The sequence below is a fragment of the Leguminivora glycinivorella genome, chromosome 13, assembly GCF_023078275.1.
Source record: "Leguminivora glycinivorella isolate SPB_JAAS2020 chromosome 13, LegGlyc_1.1, whole genome shotgun sequence".
Lineage (NCBI taxonomy): Eukaryota > Metazoa > Arthropoda > Insecta > Lepidoptera > Tortricidae > Leguminivora > Leguminivora glycinivorella.
Window position 1 is genome coordinate 10,300,329 of NC_062983.1, and position 21,542 is coordinate 10,321,870.

Consider the following 21,542-nt stretch of genomic DNA (forward strand, 5'->3'; position numbering starts at 1 on the left):
GTTAGGGCTTGTGACCCTTAAGAGCAAAAGTAAGGGGGGCTCGGGGGGCGAAGCCCCCGCATAAAAAAAGATCAACGTAATATTTAAAATAAATTAGGTCAGGGTTTTCCTGTGACCCTTAAGTGCAAAAGTAAGGGGGGCTCGGGGGGCGAAGCCCCCGCATAAAAGAAAGATCAACGTAATATTTAAAATAAGTTGGGTTAGGGTTTTCTTGTGACCCTCAAGAGCAAAGAAAGGAGGGCTTCGGGGGGCGAACCCCCCCGCATAAAAAAATGATCAATGTAATATTAAAAAAAAGTTGGGTTAGGATTTTCTTGTGACCCTTACGAGCAAATAAAGGGGGGCTCGGGGGGCGAAGCCCCCCGCAAAAAAAAATATCAACGTAGTATTCAAAATAAGTTGGTTTAGGGTTTTCTTGTGACCCTCAAGAGTAAATAAACAAAAGGGGGGCTCGGGGGGCGAAGCCCCCCGCATAAAACGATCAACGTAGTATTTAAAATAAGTTGGGTTAGGGTTTTCTTGTGATCCTTAAGTGCAAAAAGTAAGGGGGGCTCGGGGGGCGAAACCCCCCGCATAAAAGAAAGATCAACGTAATATTTAAAACAAGTTGGGTTAGGGTTTTCTTGTGACCTTTAAGAGCAAAGAAAGGGGGGCTCGGGCGGCGAAGCCCCCCGCATAAAAGAAAGATCAATGTAATATTTAAAATAAGTTGGGTTAGGGCTTGTGACCCTTAAGAGCAAAAGTAAGGGGGGCTCGGGGGCGAAGCCCCGCATAAAAGAAAGATCAATGTAATATTTAAAATAAGTTGGGTTAGGGCTTGTGACCCTTAAGAGCAATAGTAGGGGGCTCGGGGGCGAAGCCCCCGCATAAAAAAAGATCAACGTAATATTTAAAATAAATTAGGTCAGGGTTTTCTTGTGACCCTTAAGTGCAAAAGTAAGGGGGGCTCGGGGGCGAAGCCCCCTCATAAAAGAAAGATCAACGTAATATTTAAAATAAGTTGGGTTAGGGTTTTCTTGTGACCCTCAAGAGCAAAGAAAGGGGGGCTTCGGGGGGCGAACCCCACGAATAAAAAAATGATCAATGTAATATTTAAAATAAGTTGGGTTAGGATTTTCTTGTGACCCTTACGAGCAAATAAAGGGGGGGGAAAAAATCAACGTAGTATTCAAAATAAGTTGGTTTAGGGTTTTCTTGTGACCCTCAAGAGTAAATAAACAAAAGGAGGGCTTGGGGGGCGAAGCCCCCCGCATAAAAGAATGATCAACGTAGTATTTAAAATAAGTTGGGTTAGGGTTTTCTTGTGATCCTTAAGTGCAAAAGTAAGGGGAGCTCGGGGGGCGAAACCCCCCGCATAAAAGAAAGATCAACGTAATATTTAAAACAAGTTGGGTTAGGGTTTTCTTGTGACCTTTAAGAGCAAAGAAAGGGGGGCTCGGGCGGCGAAGCCCCCCGCATAAAAGAAAGATCAATGTAATATTTAAAATAAGTTGGGTTAGGGCTTGCGACCCTTAAGAGCAAAAGTAAGGGGGGCTCGGGGGGCGAAGCCCCCCGCATAAAAAAAAGATCAACGTAATATTTAAAATAAATTAGGTTAGGATTTTCTTGTGACCCCTAAGTGCAAAAGTAAGGGGGGCTCGGGGGGCGAAGCCCCCGCATAAAAGAAAGATCAACGTAATATTTAAAATAAGTTGGGTTAGGGTTTTCTTGTGACCCTTAAGAGCAAAGAAAGGGGTGCTCGGGGGGCGAAGCCCCCCGCAAAAAAAGGATCAACGTAGTATGTAAAATAAGTTGGTTTAGGGTTTTCTTGTGACCCTCAAGAGTAAATAAACAAAAGGGGGGCTCGGGGGGCAAAGCCCCCCGCATAAAAGAAAGATCAACGTAGTATTTAAAAAAAGTTGGGTTAGGGTTTTCTTGTGACCCTTAAGTGCAAAAGTAAGGGGGGCTCAGGAGGCGAAGCCCCCCGCATAAAAGAAAGATCAACGTAATATTTAAAATAAGTTGGGTAAGGGTTTTCTTGTGATCTTTAAGAGCAAAGAAAGGGGGGCTCGGGTGGCGAAGCCCCCCGCATAAAAGAAAGATCAATGGAATATTTAAAATAAGTTGGGTTAGGGCTTGTAACCCTTAAGAGCAAAAGTAAGGGGGGCTCGGGGGGCGAAGCCCCCCGCATAAAAAAAGATCAACGTAATATTTAAAATAAATTAGGTCAGGGTTTTCTTGTGACCCTTAAGTGCAAAAGTAAGGGGGGCTCGGGGTGCGAAGCCCCCCGCATAATAGAAAGTTCAACGTAATATTTAAAATAAGTTGGGTTAGGGTTTTCTTGTGACCTTTAAGAGCAAAGAAAGGGGGGCTCGGGTGGCGAAGCCCCCCGCACAAAAGAAAGATCAATGTAATATTTAAAATAAGTTGGGTTAGGGCTTTTGACCCTTAAGATCAAAAGTAAGGGGGGCTCGGGGGCGAAGCCCCCCGCATAAAAAAAGATCAAAGTTATATTTAAAATAAATTAGGTTAGGGTTTTCTTGTGACCCTTAAGTGCAAAAGTAAGGGGGGCTCGGGGGGCGAAGCCCCCACATAAAAGAAAGATCAACGTAATATTTAAAATAAGTCGGGTTAGGGTTTTCTTGTGACCCTCAAGAGCAAAGAAAGGGGGGCTTCGGGGGGCGAACCCCCCGCATAAAAAAATGATCAATGTAATATTTAAAATAAGTTGGGTTAGGATTTTCTTGTGACTCTCAAGAGCAAAAAAAGGGGGGCTCGGGGGGCGCAGCCCCCCGCATTAAAAAATGATCAATGTAATATTTAAAATAAGTTGAGTTAGGTTTTCTTGTGACCCTTAAGAGGAAAGAAAGGGGGCCTCGGTCGCCCCCCGAGGCGAAGCCCCCGGCATAAAAGGAAGATCAACGTAATATTTAAAATAAGTTGGGTTAGGGTTTTCTTGTGACCCTTACGAGCAAAGAAAGGGGGCTCGGGGGCGAAGCCCCCGCAAAAAAAAGGATCATCGTAGTATGTAAAATAAGTTGGGTTAGGGTTTTCTTGTGACCCTTAAGAGCAAAAGTAAGGGGGGCAAAAGTAAGGGCTTTATCAACGAAAAATTTCATGCCACGCCACTGCTAAGCATGTCGCGAAGGTCTACAGATCCCAGAGCCACTATCAGTCTTTTAGTTGCTTAGCAAACTGTCGCGTCCACGTTCCATATCCAGGTTCAACCCCACGCAAATATACTAGAGAGCGACTGAGAAAATTCAACCTTTTGTCTTTTTGCTACTCTGTAAGATGAAATCCTTAAGTCCTGTATTGCATTAATCTTCAAATTAGCGCAGCACTATGAAATTTTTTTAAATGAATGACTTTATTGCGATAAACTTGGTACCTATACATCAGGTGGTATTAATTCTTATTAAGTAGCAATACGTGTTAAGCCACAAATGGCTTGCGAAATTCGCCTACTTGAAATTATATTTTTGTTTAAATTTTAAATATTAACCACTAAAAAGTATAAAATAAATTTATAGTTTAAAAAACTCTAGAAAAACACGCTTTTATAAATGCACGTAAAAGCCAAAAATAAATTATGGATCGTTCAAGTTGTCTCTATTGCTGGGATGAAGAGTAAACTATGTGCTTTTAATTATAATATTTGATTGTAAAAGCGTGGGGCGCTGTAACAGGAAAAACTTTTTGTATAACTTGCTGAGAAATCAAGTTAAGCTATATTACGAGAAGCAGTTTGTACACAGATTGGCGCGCTAACTGGACTTGCAGCAAGACTGCAGCGCCCCACGCTTTTACAATCAAATATTATAATTAAAAGCACATAGTTTACTCTTCATCCCAGCAATAGAGACAACTTGAACGATCCATAATTTATTTTTGGCTTTTACGTGCATTTATAAAAGCGTGTTTTTCTAGAGTTTTTTAAACTATAAATTTATTACTGGCCTAGTCGCAACGCGACTAAAAAACCTTCCGTGGAAAGTTCGGAAACTAACTCAAGATGTACAGCTTTAACGCTCATACATACGAAAACTGCAACGTAATTTTATTATTTTTGCGTTACGAACCTTATTAGCGCGTACGTAGAATGGCCCACAAAAGTCACAAGACGTTTTACTAAACACACGCGCGGGGCGCAGCCGAACCGAGGGTAACATTCCCATGCGCGGCTGGCAGCGAGTCGGTCGAGCGCGGAAGCATTTGATACAACGATGTACGCGGAGGCGAACAATATCACGACCAGAGATAATCCAGTATCGCTGTAAGAGCGAGTTTTGCACGCACTGCGAACCGGCATGTAATTCCTTTATATGCGCATCGTCAATAATAAGATTTGTAAGAGGATGTCTTTTAGGTAAAATCAATTGTTGTTTTGATTCAAAAGGTAAAAGCGATTTGTGAATACGTCCGCCGACGCGTAACAAACCATCCTTATCTATCATGGGCGTGAGACGCCGCAAACGAATTGACGGAAGTTTATTTGACGAAATCCTTTTAATGTCGTCTTCGAACACTTTTTGTTGTGTAATCAATATTAGTCGATTTAATGCAAAATTATACTCTGGTACGGTGACGTACTTTGGGAATGTTTGTTTATGTTTCCTGCATTTATTGTAGAAACGAAATATGAATGCTGTGACGCGAACTAATTTACCTAGCGACGAAAATAGCGTTATAAGAGTGTCGTCGTCCGGGGAAGGAGGCAATGTGGACACACATGCGTAACTAAGACTTGCCGAATCATGTGTATTGCGTTTTTCCTCATTCGTGTTTACCACCGGTTTGTGTATAGGCCAGGAGTCGCGACTGTGTTGGAGCCATGTAGGACCATGGAGCCACAAGTCATTTTGTACGAGCGCGGCGGGGAGCAGACCGCGAGACGCCGGGTCAGCGCTGTTATCAGCTGACGGGACGTGACGCCAACAGCGCGCCGGGACACGGGACAAAATCTCACTGGTGCGGTTCGAGACAAACGTTTTCCATTCGTGCGGGGGTGACTGTGTGCTCGGAACGCGCCTCTTTCATATATTTGATCGCCAGTGTCCGAGGTGTGCTTATAGCCTAGGAAACATAGGTTTTACAAATGTCAATGTAATGCTACGAGTAGGTTATATTGTACTACTCAATGCGACTGTGAAAACTAATGCAACAAAATGTAGGCAGTCATGGAAAATAACATTCATTGTATGGAGAAAGTGAATAGAACCTAACAACTACTCACTTTACTATTTATTGGGTTGGTAAGAAAGTAATGAGCGATCGATTGAATTCCACATAAAATTTTTGAGAGAGTTCTAGAATCTTCTATGGTCGAAAGTATGTAAAGGGCGAGTCGCACAGTTTCTCGTCAGTCATTCACTAGCTGTCATCATCATCATCCTCCTTGCGTTATCCCGGCATTTGCCACGGCTCATGGGAGCCTGGGGTCCGCTTTGACAACTAAGTCATTCACTAGCTGTCGCCGAGCTAATATAAGGAAGAAAATGGACGAATTAAAAGTGCATGTAAGGCATTGCTTACTATATGAATTTCAGTCTGGCCATTCAGCCGCCGAAGCAGTGCGTAATATATGTCAGCGTGTTGCTCCTGAAGTTGTGTCTGAGGCCACGGCGAAACGATGGTTCCAGCGGTTTCGTAGTGGCGACTTTTCATTATCAGATCAACCTAAGTCTGGTCGACCGGTGAAGATTGATGTGGCCAAATTAAAAACCTTAATTGAAGGAGATCCGAGGCTAACAAGTCGTACTCTTGCTACCGAGTTAGGCTGCTCTCATGTCACCATAGAAACACATTTACACGAGTTGGGAAAAAACTACAAATACAGTGTTTGGATACCGCACGAACTTGATAGAGATCAACTAAACCGCCGTGCCGATATCTGCATACAACTTCTGTCTTTTCGCCGCACATTCAACTGGTTGGACCATCTTATCACTGGAGATGAAAAATGGGTCTTATATATAAATCACACACGCGAACGTCAGTAGCTAGCTACAAACGAAAAAGGAATAGAGGCACCAAAAACAGAGCCTCACCCGAAAAAAGTTATGCTGTCCGTTTGGTGGGATATTCATGGTATTATTCACTGGGAACTCCTACCAAGTGGAATGACTGTTACCGCATCAGTATACTGTAATCAGCTTGAAAATTTAAACCAAAAAATCTGTCAGAATCGTCCACAGCATGCTAAAGTTTTTTTCTTACACGACAATGCTCGCCCACACATTGCAAAAGTGACTCGGCTAAATCTATTGGAGCTAGGTTGGAAAGTGATACCTCATCCACCGTACTCTCCAGACTTGGCACCTACGGATTACGCATTGTTCAGATCGCTAAGCAATGCCTTGAATGAAAAAAAGTTCGATGATCAAGCCCATCTACGACAGTACATAGCTGAGGTTTTTTAATCTAAACCTAAGAACTTCTTCGCCGATGCTATTCATTTTTTACCAGAACGATGGAGACAAGTAGTAGATAACGAAGGCCGTTATATTTTTGATAAATGATTAAAATAATAAATTAAATAAAAATTACAATATTGGTTATGATTCGCTCATTACTTTCTTACCAACCCAATAAAAATTTAGAGGTGTTGATACATTTCTTGGAGTCAAAGCATCATCAAGGTTTTGGTGTAAGCCGTGGGAAGCTGTGATAGCATTTTAGAGAAGCCATCATCATAAATAAATTAATTAGGTGTATTAACTGCTTAAGGCTGCTTTCAAAAAAAACGTCAAAATAATGTAAGAATGTAAAATTGATAGTTTTAGTCGGTGAAATACTACACTTTCCGTTATCCAATGGATTTATTTACTTCAAGTTTCAGTTAGAGCGTCTTATTATCTTGATTTTTGTAAGACTGGATTTTTGAAAATTAACTCACTGAATTAATTATGAATTTTTCTCTAATGCACGTTTAGAAAAACTCACATATAGAGCGGAATTAGTCGATCTTATTTGTAAAATTTGGACAATTTTGAATACTAAAACAGGTAAATTTATAATTAGTATAGCCTGTACTGCAATCTTCTCAGACTACATTTTTATTATAAGGTTTTGAAAAAGAGTAAACGAGGCTAAGACGAATTCAATTTTTTTCAGAAATCAGCCAAAATTAAGTGTCAATTTCTTTGAAAATCTACATCACATCGAAGTAATTTTTGTACTTAATTAATCTGCAACGTTTACTTAAATTGCTTTTATGCCTTAGTAATTATAAATTGCTATTATTAATTTTTGGCAATTTTTTGAAAACGAGCATTCACCGGTACAATTGTTACCACTTTTGGACATTTTCTCATATTTTGTTAGACCAAGTAGAAAAAGTCCTATAATGTGATATATATTTGTAAACCACTCGCAAAGCCCTTTAAATTGATACCACACACGGTATTATCGAGCGCTCGGTTGCGATTTCACTGTTTTTCACACGAAAGCCCTCTTAAGCTTAAGTGCTTATATTATTTACTTTACTTTTTCAGAGCCATTGATGCTCAAGTAAACAGCAGAAAGAAACGCAGTCCTCGTGTGATTCGTGAGCCCGTCATGCACTTCGAAGGCTATCACACTCTGGAGAATATCAATAACTGGTTCCAACATCTAGCTGAACAGCACAGTAACATCGTCACTTTGGTCACTGCTGGTACTTCACATGAGGGTAAAGAATTCAACTAATTCAAACCATTGGACATTGACAGAGAGATAGAAAATAGAATACTCTTTATTGGCACACATTGGAGGCAAAACAAATGACTATACATGTAGCAGACAGCAAGCATTGTTATCACTAAAGAGCGATATTTGTTTTCCCATAATAAAATTGCGTGGCGTTACATCAAGAGGCACTATATACTAAGGATAAATATTTATTTGAAAATGACCTCCGGAGATCATCACAACGGGCAGATAATAAAATAATTACTGTTTAAACAAAATCGATGTGGGATGGAGAAACGATGTCTTCCTAAATATGGTTTATATATTTTTTCGATAACAAGTCTGTTTCCCTAACGGTCAGCTGTGAGCCGAACGGAACCATATATGCAAATGCATACGCAATTGCGCACTGTAATGCACTGCTCTCATGCAGAATCTTTTCCCTTTATTAGTCTGATTTTACCTTTTAGTCATAATAGTATTGATATATTACTTTCAGTAACTAATGATAATGATACTTGTACAAAAGGGCATCGTTAAACATTTGAAGAATGGATTTAACAATTTAATGAATTCCAGCATACTTATTTCCTGTCAATATTATTCCAGGACGAAACATCACCGGTATAAAAATAGCCCGAAACTCTAACCGGCCAGCATTCTTCCTCGAAGCTGGTCAGATCGGAGCTGACTGATCCGATATCGGATGTCGGAAGGATTTCAATAGAAAAAATCCAAGATGGCGCCTGTAATGTATGGATTATCGGTCCGATATCCGATATCGGATCGGATAATGTGAAAACGCACTTAAGTTAAAATAATGAGTAATAAAATATTTGAAACCTGGTGATTGAATTTGAATTATTAACAATTAAGTTTAGTATCTGTACACAATTCGAGAATAAATTTCGAAACAAGCAGACGTTTCTGGTCTGCAAGCGATGTTTACCTATAAGGTACATACCTAAATTAAAAGAGAGAAAATTCACTGGTTTGGATGGAACTTCTTCAACCCACGACCACATCACCGCAGTTAAGCCAGATTTTTTTTTTTGCCTTTTCATTATTTTATCTCTAAGCTGAATTCAAGAATTTGTGTCTTGCCCTAGTCAACTGGTAGTTAAGGGCGTAATCCGTTATTCATTGTGCAATAAAGTTTCAATAAATATTCCGCCCCTAATCTCTGAAACTGTTCTGAAAAGTTTTAGATATGCAGATTATAGGAAACCCATAAGGAATGTATGAGTCATGGGACACACGCAGAAGCAGCACCCGCCAGGGTGCAAAGATTCTTTGAGAGTTCATGGAATCTAAAATGAACTAGGCTGTTGGATGAAAATGGTGAATGAAATACCTGTCTATAGGATAAAAAATTCTACTACACAGCGCCACCTCGCCTATTAGATTTTTTTTCATTTCAACCCGATCGTTAATTATATCCCTAACGCCAGCCAAAGCAAGTCAGAGATAGAGTCCTGGGTCACCTATCAGCACACTCGGTCGACGATATTTTGGTGCTAATAAAAAAAAATCGGCCAAGAGCGTGTCGGGCCACGCTCAGTGTAGGGGCTCAAGTTCCGAAGTTCTACTTTTGTGATTTTTTTCATATTATTTTTTAAACAAATGGTTCAAAAGTTAGAGGGGGGGGACACACTTTTTTTCCTTTAGGAGCGATTATTTCCGAAAATATTAAATTTATCAAAAAACGATTTTAGTAAACCCTTATTTATTATTAAATACCTATCCAACAATATATCACACGTTGGGGTAGGAATGAAAAAAAAAACAGTCCCCACTTTACATGTAGGGGGGGTACCCTAACAAAACATTTTTTTCCACTTTTTATTTTACCACTTTGTCGGCGTGATTGATATTCATATTAGTACCAAATTTCAGCTTTCTAGTGCTAACGGTTACTGAGATTATCCGCGGACGGACGGACGAACGGACGGACAGACAGACATGGCGAAACTATAAGGGTTCCTAGTTGACTACGGAATCCTAAAAACAATAAATGGCTTTAAACCATATCCATAAAGATTAGACTACATTTCGATAATAGGTTTGTCGCAGCATGACGGCTGCGGATGTTGGAATGTCAAGATATAGTCTATGGAAATAGTCTATGCTTGAGTGTGTTTGACTGCGATACTGTGTCTGTTATTTATATGACCCGAACAGCTTAAATGGATTAGTTCCTGGCTGGTTAAGATGACATTAAGGAAAGCGGTGGTGAGTTGGTATCCTGAGAGGAACCGTCAGTTAGATTTGAATTGGAAAGTATCGCAGTCAACTGCACTGCATTCTTTAAAAATATTTTGGTATATTTCTTTAATGAGGCTTCAGTCTGAGCCTCCGACATCAGAAGTGGTCGTTAAAAGGCGGAGGCAAAGCACCACGATCTGCCAGACCTCTCCCTTGGACCTGTTCCCACAGAATCATTTATAAATAAGTTGTTTCACGCACGGACCATTGTGCATATTTTGGTAATGGTAAGGCTACATCTAGATGTACGGATCAGCTATTTTATGAACATACATCCGGTGAGTTCTAGCATGCTCGCATGTTTTATATAGAGAATATTAATTGACTGAGTTCCATTTTCCATCTTCTTGGTGGTTACCACGGTGGTGAAGGATACCAGAGGCTTCCTAAAAATGTGCATGTGATGACGAGCAGGTACATACGAAGTTCGGCTGTTTATTGTCCCTAAGGTGAAACTCTTACGATAGGGATTTTATTTTCCATAAATTCCGATAATTTAGTACATTATAGACCTATTATTATTAAAAAGGTTACGAACCTTTTCCTTCATGTACATCATGACAAATCATGATTACAAACATAGTTGCCTGGCAACTGTTATGTTGGTAAACAACTGTCAAAACATAGATGTTATATTTTAAATAGAAAAGTTAACTAATTAAGATTTTAATTACAGTTCAGGTATGATCCATGACATTACAAACTGTGTTCGTGCTTACATCTAAAACTTGTCATGCTCGGATGAAAATTAACATTACAGGTGAACCTACTTGAGCGTAGTGTCCTCCGGCAGCCCGGGCCTTCACGGAATTCACCTGGATGTATATCAGACAGACACGACCCACGAACACCAGCAAACGTATGAGCGCACGTAGCCCTGTCCGTCTTCTTGAGGTGTAATTAAAGGAAGGTTTCGTTCTACTTTTACGTGTATTTAGGGGTACACTGACGACAGCTTTGCAGGAAGTTGCGGCAAGAATCTTTGATTATATTAATAAATCACAAAATTCTCACCGATATATCGCCGTAAACTATGCATAGAACTATGCTTACAACAATGGTTGCCATTTCGTGAGCTTCGCTTCATGTGCAGCAACAAAATACTATTGCTGTTGATTTCTACATTAAGGCATAAGTAAATTTAGTTTTTCCCACGATAATAGCGCAACCCTCAACAGTAAAGTCTATACATGCCTCGCTTGGTTACTTGCTTGCTCATACTACTCGCGTGAATATGGTTTCGCGCTGACTTTAACACATCACGATTATCGACACCATTTTAAAGTATGTATGAATTTATTTACGTTTAAAATTAACCCTTTAACCATTTTGACGTTTGACTTACTCATTCGATTTTAAACTGTATTTTTCATAGTAGAAATGTGTTTATATTTTACATATGATGTCAAATATCTTGCTGCTACTGATAAAGAGTTCTGAGGCTTGAATCTGTCCCATTGGCCAGTAGGTACCAGAAAAACGTTGTTGAAATGGAATTTTCACATTAATGATTTTGTTAGAGAAGAATAAGCGAGGTTTAAAATCATACAATATCTAAAACTACGAGGTTGAAGTCAACGCCATGAAAATATTAACTACCTACTTAGTTTGTTTTCCAACCAATATTATTTGCACTTTCATATTTTATGATTGTTGAGATGTGGTCAAAATTCTGCTGGTAGGTGCGCCGTACCACACACATCCTTAGAAAAAAAAATGACTGCTTAGTATTCATGCCATATAAACACAATTCCAGGAAAGTCTTGCTATGGTAAACAGAAGATCTGCTGCTATAATTGCTTCAGCTGCATGCTGCACGCCGCTTAAACTGTTTAACTTCGTGTCCGGTTGGTGTTGGTGTGGAGACTTGATTGAAGGAACGCTCCTGTCCTGCTGACGATGCACCTGACAGATTTGGTGAGCCGTTTTCATGTTGGTGACTTTTTGATAGCAAAAATGTTTTAGTTAACACGCAGCCAATATTTTGGCAAGAATATTTATTGTGTGAAACTGTATTAAACGCGGTGAGCGACTACGAAGCTAGTATGAAAAATAATGAGAATAATGCGCTCTTTTAATTCGATCGGAATTAGTACATTGGCTGATTTTGGTACGACTATTGAAGAAAGAATTTATGAACCTTTGTTTTTCACATATTTGAATTCGTTACAACCTAAGCAGTAAACTGCTTTACTGCACCTGACTTTACGCTCTTTTGCTATAAATTGCAATAAAATCACATACTACAAAAAACATCTTAAATGTGCTGCGAGCTTAGCCGAAGTGTCAGTCGTGAGCGCTGCGCGGCAATCGAAACGCATCAGTCTGGCTCTGTCGCGCCGCTGCAGAGGAGCGATGGGGAGGGCTGACTGCGATGCGCTTGCGAAGTGTGAGCGATTGTGACGTTGGCTAGGTACCGTGCTGACAAAGAAACTGTATCTTCTTTCTCTTCATTTCTGCATTTGATGTATTAAAGTTGTTTATGCGCTAACTGCGGCGGGCACGACAACTTTAAACGCCTTTGTTCATGGTGATCACTTGATCAGACAACGACAATAAAGATAAAAGAAAAGTAAAAAAAAAAACGTACCTCGGAACCATAACTACGACTTAAGCCCTGATTCGACTCTGTTACGGGGTGTGTCGGACTGTGCAAAACTTGGCTACAAATTTTGCTTTGACAAAAATCCTCTCTATCCATTATCTTTGAACGATATTTGCGACATTGACGCCTCTAACACAATAAAAAAATTGTCTATCTTTTGGTAAGATTGATGAATATGACATACACTTAATTAAGATGACTGCTCGACATTGATAAACAAAAATTAAATAGAGCCGTTCACTCTTCATAACGTTTAAAAACAAAAAAATACGTAGTTTGTTTACGTGAATTGGCACTAAAGCGATTGAAGCTGATGTGTTGTATAATGTGTAAAGCTAACATTATTAGTTTTTTCTACTCCCGTACTGTTATTCGTGAGTTACAAGGTCGTGCATAGAACTTTAAAACCCTACATAAAAGATGTCAGGACAAGTCTATCTAGTCTATACCCTGAAAACATTTAGTAGCAGTCGCACGATATAGCTGTTTTACAGTTCAGTAAATACATTGCTACCAACTTAACAAACCAATTCGCAGAGTCGAGACTCCTTCGTTTTCTGCTGCGTTCATTGGCGACGCGTCGAATCGCATTCAAATGTATAGAACTCGATTCAACTCGGCTCGATTCGTCTTAGTGGCCAGGCTTCAAAGAACCATACCATAGACAGTTTTATTTTCATGTTTGCACTCAAACTGCATATTCAAAATGGTAGGCGGTCCACCTAGATAACTAAGATGACTGAAAGTAGGTATTTGTTGAATTTATAATTTTCTTTCAAAATAAGTGCTTGGTCGTAGAAAAAGTATTGTATGCAACGGTGTTTAACTGAGTCAAAAAATGCTCGTGGCGTCTTTATTAACAATTTTCGGCTTCGCCTCAAATTGTTACCCACGCCACTCACCTTTTTTGACCTCTTTTAACCACCAGTTGCATAAAATACTATTACGGATTCAGATATCAGTTTATCCAGAAATTACTAATGTCTAGATTAGGTATTATAATACCCGATCGACTCCGTATTATAACGTTTCTTTCAAGCGATATACATAGTTTACTAGTTTACATATGTTTGAATTTATTAGAACCGTCTTGATGCCAGTCCATAAAAAAAAAAGAAGTGTGTTTAACTTAACATTGAAATGCGTAATTCTACGGTTATAGTATAATTACTTGACGATTAAATGTACTTACCTCCTAAATTGCGTGATTGATATTTTCTTGGGCTTAAATCTTGGCAATCCTTATAGAAGTTTGGACACTGAATGCAAGTGTCGAAAGTTTAATCTCATTGCTGAATTTTTTTCTGCTTAAATGCTTCGTTCGCACGTCTTCACGCTCTTAATTTTCGCATACAAAAAACGGTCACATGTGTGCAGCGCGGCGTACAACGGCTTAAAATGCAGCGGGTTATAAGACTACCTTCATTCGATTTTTTTTTTTTATTTTCTCCCAAGGGGTAGGATGAATGGAAATCAAATCAACAAATCAAGAAAGTCAAATAACAACGTTGTCAATTACAATTATTATTTGTTTTCTGTTTATTTAAAATGCCCAGCGATGACAATGAGATATAAAATGACGTTAGTTTTTAAATAGCTATTCTAGCATAGGTATACACTTACTAAAACAAAGGAAATCGAAAAATCCTGGCTCCTTTATTACTAGGTCCTGAACCGCGACGAGAATGCGATTAAGCACATTTGCCATATTTAAGTTGTGTTTAATAAGGTGAAATTTATCACAGTAGAGTATGCGGATAAATGAAAATACTCAATTCAGTACACAATCAATAGTCTTCATTTCAGGAACAGCATAGAAAATAAAAGCCATGTATCTACTAAGTGAAAATGTTCACTATTCACATTTTTAATGGAAGGATGGATTAACACTTTCACTGCAGTAGGGGGTCTTTAGACTTCTTACGAAGTATACATACTTTAATTGCCGCAACGAAGGTGTTAAGAAATTTATATTAAAAGTTATATTTTCAAATTTTCATTTTAGGTTTCCAGTATTTCTCTCTATCTCTCTCCTTGTTACTTAAATTAACTCAGAATCACTTCCGATCTTATGAGAAGAAAATAATGATCATATTAAATAGTTAATTAATGCAAGTATTGATGTGCTCACTGTACTTTTAAATCGCATTCCTATTCCGTTCAAATATTACGATGGATGATATCATAAAGTTCACGTCGTCAAGTGTAAAATACTGACCAGTATTACATAACAAAAAGCGTTCGTGAATGATGATTGGTTGCATATGATTGGTTGAATAACAGCATTGGTTAAACGTGATATGAAAATACGACTTGATGCGAAACGGATTTAATTTGAAATGGAACCCAGAGGATGTGTATTACCAGTCAATTAGATACCTTTATGTACATCATGTTGCGGGGTACAATGGTGGACCGTACCTATATAGTTTGCTGTAGGACAGCTGAGCCGTGCTATCGTGCATCGTTTCGAATAAATGCCTTTTGAGTGCCTAGTACCTACCTAGTAACAACGGAAGACAAAAGTGATAGAACACATTAGAACCATTAATTGGCAATCGGTTTACCAACAATAACATCCCCTACATTAGTTTAAAATGACACAATACTACATCCAACTAATCTAGATGGTGACGATACTGATGAAGCATAGGCTGAATCAAGTTCGCAATGAGTACTTCAATAATGCTCCTGTACCTTCATTTCATACATACATTTTTCATTGGTCGTTTTGGCCAATGATGCAGATTGCGGGTTACGCAATATGGCTGTGTGCCGTGTGTTTTTCATTGGTCGTTTTGGCCAATGATGCAGATTGCGGGTTACGCAATGTGGCTGTGTGCCGTGTGTTTTTCATTGGTCATTTTGGCCAATGATGCAGATTGCGGGTTACGCAATGTGGCTGTGTGCCGTGTGTTTTTCATTGGTCGTTTTGGCCAATGATGCAGATTGCGGGTTACGCAATGTGGCTGTGTGCCGTGTGTTTTTCATTGGTCGTTTTGGCCAATGATGCAGATTGCGGGTTACGCAATGTGGCTGTGTGCCGTGTGTTTTTCATTGGTCGTTTTGGCCAATGATGCAGATTGCGGGTTACGCAATATGGCTGTGTGCCGTGTGTTTTTCATTGGTCGTTTTGGCCAATGATGCAGATTGCGGGTTACGCAATAAGGGCTGTGTGCCGTTTGATTTTCATTGGTCGTTTTGGCCAATGATGCAGATTGCGGGTTACGCAATAAGGGCTGTGTGCCGTTTGATTTTCATTGGTCGTTTTGGCCAATGATGCAGATTGCGGGTTACGCAATAAGGGCTGTGTGCCGTTTGATTTTCATTGGTGGTTTTAGCCAATGATGCAGATTGCGGGTTACGCAATTAGGGCATTGTTTCATTTTCATTACTCATTTAAAAATGGTTATTGCGAACTTGTTTTGGCTTTTGCATGTATGATTGTGGTCAGGATAACCGAGTGGATGTTTGCTCCTGTACCTAAAGTGTTTACTTGTGCGGTCCTGATCGTATTATCCACACGCGGACGTGTGGAAGGTCAGAATGGCCGTGTCGCAGCATGACGGCTGCGGATGTTGGAATGTCAAGATATAGTCTATGGAAATAGTCTATGCTTGAGTGTGTTTGACTGCGATACTGTGTCTGTTATTTATATGACCCGAACAGCTTAAATGGATTAGTTCCTGGCTGGTTAAGATGACATTAAGGAAAGCGGTGGTGAGTTGGTATCCTGAGAGGAACCGTCAGTTAGATTTGAATTGGAAAGTATCGCAGTCAACTGCACTGCATTCTTTAAAAATATTTTGGTATATTTCTTTAATGAGGCTTCAGTCTGAGCCTCCGACAGGTTTATAACATAAGGTTTAAAAGATATACTATCAAAGCTATTATTTAGTTCATAGACATATTGAAAACAAGTAAGTGGCCTTAGAAATTAATATTTTTTCGTTACAAATAAATTAATTTGTAATATTTTTGTGCAAGTCTCTTATAACTAAGCATGATCCGTTTGTATTAATCGGAAAAAAAACATGGTAAAATTAACCACAAACCTGAAGTTTATAATTTTTATAGTTTAATTTCATTTGATATTGTGATTTTCAGTTAAATCCCATTTTAATGTCCCTTTTAAATGTTTGATTTTATTTGAAAAAGTAATAAAAATTAACAAAATTGTTGTAACCAGTGTGTATAATTGTCATTCGTCACCCTATTTCACAACCGTTTTAAATACACCGAACATTTGGTTGCAAAAAATATATTATGTCTGTGCACTGTGATACGCTAATCCAACAAAAAAAAAACAGAGTAGTTCCCTAACCGTATGTAAGTACCTACAATTGCTTATTTTACTTTTTTTTTCAGGACAATATGTTAAAACTACTAGCCACCTTGCTTTTATTAAGCAGCTATGCAAATAGTGAAAAGTTCAATTTCACAAATTACGCCCTATACAGGGTAACCCCGAGCACCGCTGAAGAACTAGAAATACTAAATTCCATGCTATCTAACCCTCAGTTAGATTTCTTCGAAGATCCAGTAAGTGTCAATGAAATGGTCAGCGTAGTAACATCACCTGGATACAGAAAAACGTTTGATGATATATTAAAAGCAAATAGTATTGATGCTGAAGTTACTATTGAAAATATACAAACGTAAGTAATTTAAGCATGATCCCCTAAAACATAATATTACATAGGACTTATTGAACAGTGAGAAGATATAGGTAACGCACGGAAAATAATGGTCACACAGAGATGAGAGTATATATTAAAAATAAAATTCAGGGTCAAACGCGATTAGCCAACCTTTTGTATCACATGATTGTTTGATCAGTGAAAAGATGATTCAACTTTTTTTTTCTCAATTCAACTCAATTTAAGATGTTTCTGTTTGTAGGGTAATTGACAACGAAAAACACGGTAAATATATTCAACGCAATGTGCAATCTATGACATGGGACGCGTACTATCCTTTAGAAGACATATACTCTTGGCTTGATGATATAGCTGCTGACAACAGTGATATTGTTACAATAATAAAAGGAGGACAGTCATATGAACGAAGAGAAATTAAAGGAGTTAAAATTTCTCACGGCAGCGGTAGAAAGTCTATATTTATTGAAGGAGGTATACATGCTAGAGAATGGATATCTTATGCAACGGTCAACTATATTATTACTCAGCTTTTGTATAGTGAAGATCCGGAAGCGCAAGCTGCTGCTAGAGATTTCGATTGGTACATATTTCCCTGCACAAACCCTGATGGTTATGTTTGGACATGGACAGACGTAAGTTTCTATATGTATTAAAGAACACATTGAATTTTTTTTAATTATTATAGTGAAGATTTTTTTTAATGTTTTGGTTTCTATTTTAGTTCAGACTGTGGCGTAAAAACAGGCGTCCCGTTGGAACTGAATTTGGAATTGATTTAAACAGAAATTGGGACAGCAATTGGATGCGTAAGTAACTTTTGTGTTAAGTAAATAAATGAAAAATAGTACCACAAATGTAAGCAGAATTAACATTAAGTAATCATTATATGTTACGATTCCAATAAAAATAAATGATAAAAAGGGTGTGTCAATATTACAGTCGAAATCTAAACCTTATATAATTATCTCTCTGATTTGCGAGGTCAATAGTGCCTATACTTATTTTGATCTAAACTATCCTGCAGAACTTTGCAGAAAGAGTTAATTGACTGGTGAAATAATTAGAATGAAAAATGTTTGTCTTTACAGTTAAAGGTTCCAGCAATGATCCTTCTAGCGACATCTATGCTGGTACCGGTCCGTTTTCCGAACCCGAAGCAAGTTCTTTAGCCGCCTATATAGAAAGCGTTGCAGAAAATATGGAAATGTATATCAGCTTCCATTCTGCGGGGCAAATGCTTATGGTTCCTTACGGAAATACTACTGACCGGTTGGACAATTATGAAGATTCGGTAATTATTAATTCATACTGATCCTCGTAAGTTGATTTTTGAAACGAACTTACATCATTAGTTAGGTTCTAGTGCGAAAATATTTTCCTTCGTATTTTTACGGAAACGTAGTACGTGTCATGCTATTTTAGTCAGTCTCAGTACAAAACTTACTGACTACTGATACAGTCTGAACTAGCATAACAAATACGAACGTTTCCGTAAAAACTTTTTAACAAAAAATAAAACCGCCTTCAAAAATAAGCGCGTTACAAAACACCTGTACCTCTAATGTAGGAAGTCGTTCTTTTAATTTTACCTTTTGTATTATACAGATATCATGAAAAATTACAATTTTATGGAGAAAGTGACCAGAGGGCCAAATTTTTACCTACTGCAATAAAATATACATATAATTTTTCCGCAACATTTTTACGCTATCGCGATAACTTACCTACGTATTAAAAAAACGTGCTAGTCACACTGATTAAGATTATAAAATTATAAGTAGACAACAAGTGATTAATGTACAGTGAGCTGAAAAAGTGCATGGCGAATTTATCAACGAAATTCATTCATAATTTGTCCATGCGATTTCGTAGCTCACTTACCAACTCCTTATTTTTGTACTTTTGTGGGTGTCGGCGTCGTAGAAGTAATCTGTGGGATATGGGTTAAATTGTGGCGTCAGCGATAGGCTGGCACCCTGTCACTTCTATATCACTTCAGTATTTTTTTTCAACTCCTTAGTTGCCAAGAGTGGCACTGAAGCTTGAGCGGTTTCATGTACTCTGCCCTTACGTTTGGGAATATAGGCAAGACCTTATGTATGTTTACAAAGTCCCTTTTTTATGGTTAATTTATAATTTGTGTTCTTTTTTTTATTACAGGTGAAAATCGCCCGCAGAGCTATAAGCTCTTTGACAGTGCGATACGGAACGCAATATGTGGCTGGCAATGTGGCTGAAGTAGTTTGTAAGTAATTTTCATATAGTCGTATTTTATTGTCTATTAAATGCTAGTCACATAAATCTTTAAAAAACGCTATAAACATGTAAACACAGTTAATGAAAGGTTTCTGCGTACAATGCTAAAATTGTTTTATCTCTAGGAGGCTTTAGGACCCAAGGATAGATTTAAGACAAAAAGTCGCCAAGATTAATTTTTTTATAGCTAATGGAAGTTGCGGTCAGTCACTTGACTTTTTTGAACTTCTGAAATAGCCAATAACGGTAACGGTTTTTTTTTTTAGATGAAGCAACGGGAGCTAGTACAGACTGGGTAAAAGAAAAACTACGTATACCTCTCTCGTACACCTATGAACTTCGATACCTTGGTGAATATGGTCATCTTCTGCCCGCTGAGCAAATATTACCCAACAATGAAGAAATTTGGGATTCGGTACTCGCCTTAATAAGGGAAGGTCGAGCTTTGGGCTACTTCAATTCTGCTTCTATCATTTCAGGATCGTTTGCTTCTAGGAGTAGATTCTAGGAGTTTTGTTATATCTTGTAAATTAAGAGGAAGATAAAACATCGACAACTTTAGAATCATTTACATGTTCATGCTCATAATTATAGTTTAGGAACATTCTATGCATTGTATTTCGCTTGGTATTTCGTACGTTGCGATTTTTCTATTTCGGCGTTTAAAGCAATTGATAATTTGTCTGTACATAATTCTGCACAATGCCTTAGATAAGGATCCTCTTTCACCAGCCAATTTTCAGAAAATTCGTCTTTGTACGGGACACCAGTAGCCTATTTCATGGAATGCTCCTTTAACATGTTTTTCAATGGATATATTTTTAACTTTTATTAATTTGTTATTCTTAATATATTTGTATTTATCATTATAAAGATCGTATTTAACTTCATGATTTTATGCTTCAAGTGTTTTTTTCTTATTTTCTTTAAGCAAAACAATTCTGTGTAATATCAATGTTTACTGTAGTAAAACTTATTTCAACTTTCACGATTTTTACACATATATAAAATTGTTGCAAACGGGACTTCATTTTATTATTATGAAATGGACTTACTCTTGACCACAAACTAGCCAAATGAAAAAAATAATAATAAATAAAATATGTATATTATTCGTCTTAAATTTATTCAGTTAATTTTATGAAACATTGATAATGATGTTCGGTATTTATCGTTGATAATTTGATAAAAGACCATTTATGTCAAAGCGGTGAAATGTAATCTATATAGATTAGCCTGTATTTTTGATAATTATTTTATTGGACAAGGCTTAAAATGGAACGTTTTAAAGATATTACTTTATATCTTAAACATATTGGATAAGGTAAGTCCCATTGTTTTGAAGATGTTTATTTTTATTTATTGTCTGTGTGTATGTTTATTTCACAATAGTTTTGATTCGTATCTATTCATTCTAAACTCATACAGACTCTATAATCTTGCACCAAACTAGGGAATGCTCCCGGGAATTCCCGGTACCAAAAGTACCGGGAAATCCCGGGATTTTTGAACTCTTTGGGTACCGGTACTGATGTTATAAAATCCCGGTTCTTCGGTACTTTTCGGTACTGAAAAATGGACAAAGATTACAAACTAAAACGCATTTAATCACTTCAAAAATTTGAACGTAAACGATGGAATATCCATTGAATGCTGTACAAATGTAATGTAAATAGTTTCAAACGCGTTAGACTCGTCCCGTTCGGTATTCATCGGCTATGATCGGGACCTCGGCGTCGGTTATACTTAGAGGGTAAACCAAACTAACTTTGCTAATGTTAGAATTAGTTGAGGTCTGTATGGTTTCTTGCACATGTCGTCCAGGTTTTTGAAAGTATGCTTAGAACGCAGTCTGGTATACTATAATTTTGGTCCTAAATAATAGGCGACCGGGATAAAATTCTAACAATAGTCACCAAATTCTACAAAACCCTTTACGCCGAATCTCCCACATACCCACAGCCTGTGCCTGATTTAGAAGAAAGCTTCAAAGCTATCCCGCCAGTTACGGAACAAGAAGTATATAATATGTGGCTCTTATTATGGTTCTTCAAAAAATGAAATACACGGGAAAAGCCCTGGCGAGGATGGAATCACCACCGAAG

The 21,542-nt window shown here is 38.1% G+C and overlaps 1 protein-coding gene across 1 annotated transcript; it reads left to right on the plus strand.

Annotated features, from left to right (window-relative positions):
• Positions 1 to 7,630: 7,630 nt before the first annotated feature.
• Positions 7,631 to 20,462, plus strand: LOC125232754 (zinc carboxypeptidase-like). The gene is made up of 7 exons (XM_048138523.1): positions 7,631 to 7,651; positions 16,889 to 17,178; positions 17,423 to 17,813; positions 17,903 to 17,987; positions 18,270 to 18,472; positions 19,342 to 19,426; positions 19,704 to 20,462. The coding sequence occupies exons 1-7, from the start codon at positions 7,646 to 7,648 to the stop codon at positions 19,943 to 19,945; spliced, it is 1,302 nt and encodes a 433-aa protein (XP_047994480.1). The 5' UTR covers positions 7,631 to 7,645; the 3' UTR covers positions 19,946 to 20,462.
• Positions 20,463 to 21,542: the final 1,080 nt, after the last annotated feature.